We start from the raw sequence: 12392 nt of genomic DNA, 5'->3' as shown, positions 1-12392 counted from the left end.
CTGAGGCCATCGCCAGCGAGGGTGAGAAGGAGGATAAGTGGCAACACAGATATGATGCCTCGCAAAAATAAAGGAGATGGACCTATTGTGGTCTTGAGGGATGGTTGTTGGGTTAAGAGCGTGTGTTATGTTTTCTCTCCCGTTGCAACGCACGGACTCTTTTGCTAGTATATGACAAACATGAAACTAGGGAATAAAAAAAGAATTCCTCTTTTTTATAGATGGTATATATATAATTTCGACTGATGAATTCATTAAACATGTTTGGGAACATTTATGGGCTGGAGCGTTGTGTATAAACACATCACAGAATAAGTGGGCTGCCAATCCTAGCTACGACCCACGCCGAATCATACCGAATCATCATACGTAGTTTGTTTTACATACATACAATAGGTACAGGCACCTGCAGACCGTGGTGCGAATATTATTTTTTCTTGGAAAAGAAAATAAAGTTGTACGAATATTAATGGTTGCACGGCTTATGCATGAGCCATGCATGCCTGCATGCGTGCGTGAATCTAGACCACGTTGACGGAACGGGCAAAGTCCACCCCGGGCGCCGCCGCCGCCTCAGCAGCGCATCTCCTGGGGACGTCGACGGCGCCGGCCATCTCGGTGACCGGGCGCACCTCGGCGCACGAGCTCTTGTCGGCCTTGCCGACGTTGATCACGACGACGTGGTCCTCTGCGGGCGCCTTCCATGCCTCTTTCCCCTCCTTGACCTGGCTTGCCACCGGCGTCTTGTTCATGTAGAACACGTAGAGGACCATCTGGATCACCCCGAAGGTGAAGCCAAGGATGTTTGGGAGCTGGAAACATAAATTTAATCGTCAGTGCTGATGCTTGAGACAATTGTATGTATGCGTATCCATAGGCGATAGCTAGAAGAAAGGGTTGTTTGTGTAGTTAGTTACCGCGACGTATTTGTCCTTGATGAGCAGGCCGTAGAGGAACCAGACGATTGCGCTGAGGGTGAGCGTGAGGGAGAGCGTGAAGGGCATGTACTCCACACTCTTGGTCTTGATGACTCGTCCCTGGGGAAAGGAACACATCAAGTTAGTTGACGCACGTACAAGAGGTCCCGCCATGCATGAGCTCAAGGAGGAGATTTGTCGGTCAAAAAGGGCTCACGATGATGCTGAGTGGGGCAACGAAGACGCAGACGGAGAAGCCGACGCAGATCCAGCCGAGCGAGACGACGCGTGTCTCGCCATGGAAGGCGAAGAGGGTGAGGAGGAAGATGAGCCCGAAGCCGGCGATGTTGAGGAGGACGACGATCTTGGCTGTGAAAATCTTGGCCTTCCTGTCGGCATAGACGAGGTACATGACGATGTAGACGGTCTCGATGACGCAGCCGGCAGCATTGATGCTGATGAGGAGGCCCTCACCGGTCTTGACCAGCGCGTAGAAGATCCACAACATCGCGCTGAACAGGGCCACGACGTATGGCACCGACTGGAACCCCTCCGTGGATTTGCTCTTGAAGATCCGGTAGAATGTTGGTCTAATATTTTATTTTTGTGTGCACATTAATTAGTTACGCGAGAACATATTAATTAACAGGATCAAATGAAACAAAAAACAACATAGACATTCGCTTACATGGGGGCCAGGAGGCTCGAGAAAGAGATGACGTTGCCTGCAAGGCACAACGTTAGCAAAGTTAGCGATGAGTTGCGATAATTGTACGACGCATTTACATCTCTCTTTTATATGCGCTTTATCCTTTTTGAAGAAACATAGGCAATTTGCTTTGGTGTTGTTTCTTTTGGGAGTTTTGCCGCACCGAGCTAGATGTCACTAGAGCTAGTATACTTGACTAGATCAATTAATCAATCAGTGGCAAAAATAAGATATATCGATAGATGCTGCAAAAGGATGATCTTAAACGACATAAAGTAGTCTACTAGTACTGCACTAGCAAATAGCAGCTGTAATAAGAAACTATCATAATACAAGGGGTAATTGTTGGACATCTGTTGTTCGTGGTGAGAATAATATACCTAGTAGGCCGAAGGCGAATGCCCAAGGGTGCTCCATGGATAGGCCACCCATTGTGATACAAAGATGTATAACAGTGAGATGGATGCGAACTTCGTATAACAGTGGGGCGAGAGATTGTTTTTGCTCGTCTCGCTCTCTCTCTCTCTAACCCTAGACTCCTGGTGGAGCGAAGGGAGAGGTCTGGAGAGGAGAGCTCTCTAAGTTGGTTGAAACTCTTAGCCTGAATTGTAAGGTTGGTAATGGGGTGCTTTATATAGGCAGGAAGACATGACTGCCTTGGCGTATGCAAGCTGTCCGATCACACATATGCCACACAAAATTAGTGATTGGCTTTCTAGAAAAAAAAAGGGTTTCCAGCAATGAATAATTGAGCTTATCTAATGTGCTATGCTTGATAGAGATAATGATGGAAATTTTAGAAAGTTGTCGCTTTGGTGCACTCTTTAGCTTTAGTGTGCATAATGCCTCTGCTGCTGAATTGTTGTACACTCCGAATTGTGTTGCACCACGTCATTCTTCCAATCTTCCCAACCTAGATCTTTGGGGTGTGCTATTAGCCGCCAGAGAAGTGCGAACCAAATGAGACATTCCAACTGAGAGGACTCTTCAGACCCTTAGTTCCTTGAATTTACTGAAAGAAATGTCTTACAGAAATAAATAATAAAGTTTATATGATATATCTATTTTCCTTGTCAGTGTTTAGACATAAAGATTGATAAACATAGTGTCCAAAAATTGAATTAATTTAACAGCCTTCTCGTACTAAAAAGTAAGCAAAGAGTTATTAATCGAATGTACCGACATAATTGTACTTTTAGTAATGAATGCACTAATAAATACTCATCTTACGGAGTTGGTATAACTTTTAAGAAGTATGCAATTGCACATACGTACAGTCAAATAATGTTAGTCACCTTAACCTCATTTCATATAAATATAATCCAATAATGTATTTATGCGGGTACCATAGTCCCCAAAAGATTAGTTCCTAGAAAATGATGCAACCAATGTCTTAGATCGTCAAATCCATAAAAAAGTTTCATGCAGCTTAACTTTCCAATCGAATTGACTCGTAGAACCATGTTTTACTATTACAACCAATTTTACTGTACAATTTCTGAAAAATAGTAGTGAAGTGTTTTACCTTGCTTATATAAGCTTGGGATGTCTTAGACCTCAATAGCATTGTGGTAGATTATAATAAGCTGTTCGAGATTAGATTTGTAGGTTTTATCACTTGAGTAGTTAGTTGTTTAATTATGACCTACAAAATTTTCGATACAGGGCGTATCTTTGACTCAAAATGTCACATCAATGTAATACAATCAAAACAAGTTCAAATCCATTATCTACGTGACCAAGATACACACACAACCACATGCACTCTAAATAACGCTGACAAAAACAATGTTGTCCGAGACTACAATAACTAAGGCGAGGGGGAGGGGGGCTCAGACTATGCCTCCAACCATGTCGAGCAAAGACATCCTCGTCCTTCTATTCCGCCCGCGTACACAAGGATATAAACAATTGTCGGTGTTCATATCACTGAAGAATAGACTACAAACGGGCGTAGACTGCTAGATAACATGTACCAAAGAGATTCTGACCTATAACTATTTTTTTCTCAAAAAAAGGGATTACTCTCAGCCTCTGCATCAAAAGATGCACACAGTCATTTATTAAAATGAACCAACTATCAATGTATCAAGAGCAGCTCTAGTAGAAATAAAGCAAAAAATTACATAGCAAAATGCCACAACCGGCACAAATAAGACAAAATACCTACCCAAATATCATATTATTGGACCGTCATCCAAAGCGGTTGTATATATCCCGTGCTATGTATTGTCTCTCATCAGTTGCACCCAAAAGTCATAAGCCCCCCCGCTTACACATGGTGTATTAATGACCACATACGGATCCATCTAGACGCTATGTGTATATTACCTGCAAATTTTCTTGATTTTTTATTCTTTTAAACACACAGAGACAACTGTAACTATATATATTGTCTTAGTAAATTATAAAAGAAATTTAGCATGATAGTGATTTTTTGCTCTCAGGCTCCATGGAGCCCTTTATTTCCAAAAATTCCAAAATCAACTTTTTAAATTACAATTTTTTTAAAATATACACAAGTACTTATAGATGTATATTAAATGTGTGTGAAATTTCATCACAAAATAATTTCTAAGTGGCCTGTACAAAAAAATCATGGGATTTTATAGTGAATACTAAATGTTCTATAAATACACAAATTTGCCATTTTTGTGTAGCTCGCATTAAAAAGTATTTTGTCATGAAGCTTCACAGACTAGTAGTATACATCCATACATACATGTGTATTTTTTTCAGTTTTTCCTGAAACTATTTTTTTTTAAATTTTGATGTTTTCAAATAAAGGGCTCCAAGGAGCTCTAGCTCCATTAGGCATTTTCGATATATATAGTGATGTTATTCATCACCCAGGGTGCAGAATAAGTTATTCTTCACCCGAGGTAATCTTACGATCACTTCATAATTAAATTACATTTGGAATTCAAATAGTTACATTCCTATTGATTCACTACGTAAAATTTGGTATAAGAAAATAAAGATATAGGTCATAAGACAAGAAAATTTGGACTTTATGTATATTTGACACTAGCTAGTTTCAAGTTGCTGAAATTACAATGCAAATGATGTTGGCTTGCTAATCAATCGAGTCAACTGGACTTCTCTCTAAAAATATAAGAGCATCTAGGACCGGGCAACCCATAACCCCCTCAAACGCCTGGGTGGACGGCCCGGTCAGTGACCGATCAAAAGACGACCTAGACGGGCGCCTCAAATGCCCGGGCTGAACGACACCCTTCATTTCTAGCCCAAATGTAGGGCGGATATGGGGAGGCCTGGACGCGATTGGGCGCATCAACCACGTCGGACTGACGACCAGATCCCACAGGAAAACACTCCGAAACCTGGCGGTCCGAAGCTTGTCTCCTCCGTCGGACTATAGCGCCGCTCCAGCGGGCCACGTTGTGCCCTAGCCCGGCTATTTAAGCCGAGTGCTAGCACCGGAACCCTACCCGTCCACATTTCCGCCGCCCTCCCGTCCGCCGCCACCACCACTTCCCACTCGCCATCCGCCACCACTATTAGTCATGCCACCACAGTGCCAGGTAAGGAGCTATCCATATCTAACTTCGGAGCGCCGCCTGCAGCTCCTTGAGTAGATCCTGGCAAGGCGCGAAGCCCAGATTGCCGCGGGGCTACCTATGGATGTAGTGGATCCGAAGGAGGACTTGGAGGAGGTGGAGGAGGACGGGGAAGACGCAGAGTAGGAGGTGGAGGAGGACGTGGAGGACGCTGGGGATGCGGATCTTCACGCAATCCATGATTCCCTTCGGTTGGATCGGAGGCAGAGGCCAACCATCGTCATTTGCAGGAGGCAGAGCACGCCGCGGACAAGATGCTCGCTTATATGGATGAGGAGGAGGAGCCGGAGCCCTCCTATGAGCCCATCTACCCGGCGCCCAACATGGATGTCGTGGACATCTCTGACGACAAAGCGTAGTTTAGACTAGCATGATGTGCGTAGTATCTAGGATTTCTTTTGCATGGTTTGTATGGTTTTAGGGGATGAAATACGAGGTACTCGGATGCATAGCAACAATCTAAGATCTGGCCGGTCAGTGGCCGCAGACGCCCGCTGTCTTGTCCGCCGGCATTTGATGATTCTGATTTGGTGTCCGTGGCTGTAGATGCTTTAACGCAACTGAAGTGTGTGTGCGCTTGTCAAGTATACAGTACACGCTAGACATGTTACACTCACAAAATCTAAGAATGATGTGGAATTTTACAATACTCGAAATCTGTAGACTGTTTTATGATCTACTCCCTCCGTTCGGAATTACTTGTCTTGGAAATGGATGTATCTAGAACTAAAATACATCTAGATACATCCATTTCCGCGACAAGTAATTCCGAACGGAGGGAGTAATAGGTTACATAATATTACTTCGTAGGTTGTATCTAAACATGATGATGTCAGTCAACAGATTTGGTTAATTTTCCGTCGACTAAGATTTAGCCACAACATTCTAAATGCAGCTGCAAAATGAAATTTTACGAAGTACAATGCTACCCTTGTCCACCGGACGGTCAGGATTAAAAGTATGTCTTACCTCTAGGCACGTAAGGTAGTGCACCTTATTAATAATAAAAGAACTAAAAAACTATAACCGTGCTGTTTGGTTGAGAATTCGGTACGGATGTAGAGTTAGTAAATCAATAAGCCTAGTTATATTCTTCATATATGACTTCCAATGAAACAAGTTCTTCCTATATGAAGACCCTGCATGCTCACTGCTGACATCCTGATTCCTACAAGCAAAAAAAAAGGAGGGAAGAAGTTAGCATCTGTCCAGAATCTTGGTAGATGTTCTCTTAACAATATTTTGCGCTTGGCGATGCGGACGGCGGACCCATGATTGGAATTGGACGCACACGAAAGCTGTTGATTTTTTTGTTTGAGTGCTACGAAAGCTGTTGATTATTTTTGCAAAAAAAGAAGGAAAGCTGTTGATTAGCAATTGGTCGGGTAGAAAAGAACGGATGCCGTTGCTCTCTCTTTTGGAAAGCCGGCGCAGATGTAATCAGGTCCACTGAAATTTGACCAACTTTGTGGCTTTTGTCACTGATATACACGTTCACAAAGCGCGTGATTTTCAGGGTGAGGATCCTTCCCCCCGTGATTCCTCAAAAATTAAAGCGTGTGTTTCATATGAGATTCATGGTTAATATAGTTTCTCCATCTAGTCAATCCATCCAAGGGCACATACCACCACGACTCTTGAGGAGAAAATATGACGCCCTGGTTTGAATGTAGGCAGAATTGTTCTTCGATTCGTTCTAACCCTGAACCCTGAAGATTCATCTATTGCACGTTCAGTCATGCATCTCCCTTGCTCCGATATATTTTTCTTCAGTCTAGTATGGAACTTTATGTTTTGATACCTTATATAGCAAGGGCATTTGCATGTGTCTTTATTCCTTACTACATATTCAATGTATTTTTCATGCTACGGCGAGCGACAAACATTCGAATGATGAAGAAAACTTCTATGGTTTTCGGTGTAATCTTTTTTTTACATGTCATTTGTGTATTCTCGTCCTTTGTATCAACACAATCAAAAAGGGAATGATTAAACAACATATGAATTAAAAAGTTACTCTCATTGGGAGGTGGGCATGGGTAGCTAATCCGCTCTTCATCCTTTTGTTGTTCACTCCCCTCCTCCTCCTTTTCATCTAGTGAGCTCACAATATTTTCTTCTTTCATTGGTTCCTGCAAAACATTAGTCTCTCCTCTATTAGAGGCGATCCTTTTGATCTCACTGGTAAGATCAGGATTACTATTGAAATTTTTAAAGCAATATTTATGTATAGCAAAAAAATAGATTTCCTAGTAGCATCGTCACTTCCAACATTCTCAAGCAAAGAGGCAATTTCATCAGCACCACTAAAAGTAACAAATTCTTCATTTTTTCTATATCATAATGATGATATTCTCCTTTTTGAGACAAGCGGTATTTCACGAAGTGTGTAAACTCTCCTAATGACCCCCCCGCCCCCCCCAAACCAAGTTAGTTGGGGTTCTTAGCACGAGCATAAATGGATTTAAGATAATCCATCAAGTATCTCTCCTAAAAATTCAGGATTTTGGAAGGTTTAACAACCTTAGGAGCAAGTACATCTTTTTTTTTGTATTTGGCATCTCCTGCGGATTAAAGATCACTAGTAGAAAAAGGGCCTATTGTCCCGGTTGGTAAGGGCCTTTTGTTCCGGTTTTTGAACCGGGACTAAAGGGTCGTTACTAATGCCCTAACCCTTTAGTCCCGGTTCTTACACGAACCGGGACAGATGGGCCTCCACGTGGCCGGTGCGGCGAGCCCAGGCAGGAGGGCCTTTGGTCCCGGTTGGTGGCACTAACCGGGACCAATAGGCATCCACGCGTCAGCATTTCAGTGGCTGGGGTTTTTGTTTTTTTTGAAGGGAGGGGGGGGGGTTGGGGGTTTTGGGGGGTTAATTTAGGTGTTTCATATATTGTGTTAGCTAGCTAATTAATAGAGAGAAGTGTCCTCTCTTATCTCCGTGCTTGGTCGGCGCTACATACTATATACGTATGGAGAGGACTAGACACGCTAGCTAGTAATCAAATGAAGGAAACAGAAGATCGTCATGAACATATGCATACAGAGAGAAGTGATATCGACCACCTCTCCTTCTCCGAGAGATTGGTCGAACAACAAGTTCTCGTATATCTATCCGACACTACCGGCTACATATATACAATAATTATCTCTTACAATATAATCTCCTAATTAAATTGTAAGAACACAGGGGCCACATAGTATTCTCTGTTTTCAGCGATCACGTGGTCAAGGAAGAATGCCGCCAATTCCTCTTGAATTGCTCGCATATGATCTGAGTTCACCCCGCTTCCGAAACATCTAATTTGAAGAAGGGGGTCAATACATATATATATATATATATATATATATATATATATGAATAAATGAAACTCAACACAAATGATGGTAATAAAAAATATGAATATTATTGCTTACGCACTTCATATTGTTCGTCAGAGTAGCCCCGCTCATAGGTCGTGTAGCGGATGGACTCGCAAACGTAGTATCCACAGTAGTTATTCCCGGGTTCCTGCCACAACCACTTTACAAGAAATAGAGGTCAATCAAACTGATAAGCAAGCATGCTAAATGGTATTTATGAAACTAGCGCTTGAATCACTAGGAGATGCGCGGAACATGCTACTATAGTACTTACGTTCGGATGTTTAAATTGCAGCTTCTTCGGCAGTCCCGGAGCTTTTTTGGTGAATTTTCTCCAAACCCTGCCAGACAAAGAAAACAATTACTTGATATCAGGAAATGAACAAAGTTTCTGATATGGTGGATAATGATCGATTTAACTTACTTCTTGAGCATTTGAGTCATGTCCGCATAGTCCTGGGGATCTTTTCGTCTCGAGTCTAAGACAGTTACTACTCCCTGCTCAAGCTTAATCTCTAGGAGAATATAGTGGAAGCTGCGCACGCATGCATAAGTCATCAATTACTTTACTATAACCTGGACTAATAAAGGAAACCGAATGTGCACAAGACAGTAACACTCACTTGAAGTTGTAAGGAAAGAGTATTTTCATTTATTACCAACGATCGTAGCAAGTTGGCCTCGGTATTTTTGGCATGATATTTAACCTCAGTGGCATCTATGAGATTTGTGTTAATGAACCCAATATCACTGATTTGTCTTTTCTTCCATTCGGCGATCTTCAATCTGCATAATATAGTGAGGATAATTATAAATACATGCAATGAAAGAGCTGACCTATATAGAAAGACTTAATGACAGAAGTAGTACTACTTACAGACAGTAGCAAGTGACCGTTGATTTATCGAGGGCCTTTTGATTGAAAAACTGGAAGAACTCCTCAAATGGAACATTCAACAGTTCAATTCCAACGAGGTCATGCTCCGGCTTAACTCTCAGCGTCAAAGTATCCCTCCCCCCAGACTCTCTGCAGGTTTTCATGTACCAATCATGTAATCTTCGCATCATCGTTGTTAGAGATCTTTCATCTTTGACGAGAGGCTTCCCGTAATGGTATTTGTGTTCGTCCACCTCCAAGATATCATAATGTAGATCGTCGGGCAGGTAATCTCCAAGATTGCTATAACCGGGCACCATCCTCGGATCATTAGCGACGATGTCGCTAGACACCTTGAGCGGGGGGCACGATTGGTTCGCTTGTTCGCCGAGCTGGGCAGTTTTTTCCCAGCTCGTCGTTCTTTTAACCTTTGATCACTGACAGTACTTCCCGACCGCTCCGCTTCGGCAAATGTCTTTGCAATAATGCGCTCATAGTTGCCTTTCGGCGGAGACTTTGGTGGTTTTGTCAAGGCAGCCAGAGTGCGCTTCGCTTTCACTGGATCTACCTTCTCCTCCGGAGGTGGATGTTTATTTGATTTCACCCCTTGAAAGAAGTTTTTCACTTCGGCTCGCACGATCTTCCTGGTTTCCTCCTCGGTCCTCTCGTATGGTAACTTCTCTGGAGTCTTCAGAGAAGGACCGAATCTATATTGCCTCCCGCCTCTGGCTGTACTGCTAGACGCCGGCAGAGCAGACGGAGCGGCTGTGGCTGTCTTCTTTCCTTGCTTACGAGGCGGAGGAGAAGGACTACGACGCGCCGGAGCAGCCGGAGCGGCGGCGGGTCTCTTCCGCCCTTGCTGACGAGGCGGAGAAGGAGGAGGCTGGCTGCTCTAGCGCGCCGGCGCAGGCGGAGAAGGAGGCGGAGTGCCGCTACGCGCCGAAGAAGGAGGCTGAGTGCCCTGATCACTCGCCGGAGGAGGAGGCGGAGTGCCGCCACGCGGCAGAGAAGGAGGTTGAGTGCCTTTACTCGCCGGAGGCATCCAGTTCGGAAGGTTGATGAGCTCCTTCCGCCATAGGCATGGAGTCTTCAGAGCAGAACCCAGCCGAGTCTCCCCTTCACCGGTAGGGTGGTCAAGCTGGAGGTCCTCAAATCCCTCCGTTATTTCATGCACCATCACCCTAGCATATCCTTCTGGAATCGGCCAGCAGTGGTAGGTTGCGCCGGGTTCAGGAGGTAAAACAGAGCCAACAGCCGCCTTGACTTTGAAGTTCTGCCATTGCGTCATAAGGTGGCAATGTTGAGACTCCGTGATAGCATCCACGGGGTAGCTAGCAGGAGCCGTCAAGACATGCTCTGCCTGAAGCAGCTCGGTGGAAGCCAGACTGCTTCTCCGCTGAGATGGCGGGGTAGCTTCGGGGGTAGTTTCGGCATGTCGATTGGCGTCTCGTTCCTCTAGCGCTTGAACCCTTTCGTGCAGCTTCTGAATTTGGGTCTGCTCCACTTTTTTCCTCCTCTCCTGGATTTTGTAACCGCCTGCGTCCGGAAAACGAGCCTTCGACGGAACGGAGCCTGGCGTGCCTCGTGTCCGTCCAGGGTGCTCAGGATTCCCGAGGGACATTGTGAGCTCGTCGTTCTCTCTGTCTAGAACGAACGTCCCTTGCTGCGCTGTATCGATATAGTGTTGAAGCCTCTTGACTGGTATTCTCATTTGCTCGTCCGTCCAAACGCACCTCCCTGATACAGGGTCCAATTTTCCGCCAGCCCCGAAGAACCAAGTCCGGCAACGGTCTGGCCAGTTCATTGTCTCTGGTTCGATCCCTTTATCAAGCAGATCATTCTCAGCCTTGGCCCACTTAGGCCGGGCTTTGAGGTAGCCACCTGACCCCGTGCGATGGTGAAGCTTCTTCTTTGCAGCATTCTTCTTGTTTGTCGCTGACATCTTCTTACTCTTTTTCGATGTCTTGTGGGCCACAAATGCGGGCCAGTGATATCTGATCTTCTCATACCGGCCGATGAATTCTGGTGTCTCTTCTTTGTCGACAAACGTTTTCAGCTCATTCTTCCACCTCCTGAATAGGTCTGCCATCTTCTTAAGAGCATGAGACTTAATTAATTGCTCTTTAACTGGCTTCTCCGGATCCTCCTCTGGCGGTAGGGTGAAATTTGCCTTCAGCTCAGTCCAAAGATCATCTTTCTGCATATCATTAATTAAGTGTGTCAAAAACCATTACAGAACATCATGAATAGATAATTAAGTGACCAAATTAATAGAAGTTCATCATCACATTAAAACCAAAGTACATACATAGTACTCATCTAACAACATATAGCTCTCCAGAGCATCTAATTAATTAAACCATACATTGAAACTATGTAAAACATTAATTGCGAAAACAAATGCGATCATAATCGCAACCAAGGTAACAATTGATCCAACGGCATAATGATACCAAGCCTCGGTATGAATGGCATATTTTCTAATCTTTGTAATCTTCAAGCGCATTGCATCCATCTTGATCTTGTGATCATCGACGACATCCGCAACATGCAACTCCAATATCATCTTCTCCTTCTCAATTTTTTTATTTTTTCCTTCAAGAAATTGTTTTCTTCTTCAACTAAATTTAACCTCTCGACAATAGGGTCGGTTGGAATTTCCGGTTCACATACCTCCTAGATAAATAAAATCTATGTCACGTTGGTCGGCATAATTTTCATAAACAATAAATGAACCAATAGTTATAAAGATAATATATACCACATCCGAATCATAGACAGGACGAGGGCCGACGGGGGCGGATACAAAAGCATCGCACTATATAATAACAAGCAATAAAATAGTAAGAAAATTAGACAAGTATCTATCTAAAGTAAGAATTTTTTTTTCTTTCAGAAAGAAGATAATAACAAGAGGCTCACCACGGTGGTGCCGGCGACGAGATCGG

The 12392-nt window shown here is 43.8% G+C and overlaps 1 protein-coding gene across 1 annotated transcript; it reads right to left on the bottom strand.

Annotated features, from left to right (window-relative positions):
* Positions 1–229: 229 nt before the first annotated feature.
* On the bottom strand, positions 230–2327 carry LOC123146089 (bidirectional sugar transporter SWEET13). The gene is made up of 5 exons (XM_044565675.1): positions 2007–2327; positions 1606–1642; positions 1135–1507; positions 918–1037; positions 230–812 (listed from the first exon to the last, which is right to left on the bottom strand). The coding sequence occupies exons 1-5, from the start codon at positions 2056–2058 to the stop codon at positions 522–524; spliced, it is 873 nt and encodes a 290-aa protein (XP_044421610.1). The 5' UTR covers positions 2059–2327; the 3' UTR covers positions 230–521.
* Between the last annotated feature and the right edge of the window lie 10065 nt (positions 2328–12392).

The sequence above is a fragment of the Triticum aestivum genome, chromosome 6D (genome assembly GCF_018294505.1).
Source record: "Triticum aestivum cultivar Chinese Spring chromosome 6D, IWGSC CS RefSeq v2.1, whole genome shotgun sequence".
Classification (NCBI taxonomy): Eukaryota; Viridiplantae; Streptophyta; class Magnoliopsida; order Poales; family Poaceae; genus Triticum; species Triticum aestivum.
This window is presented reverse-complemented; position numbering and strand designations above follow the sequence as displayed.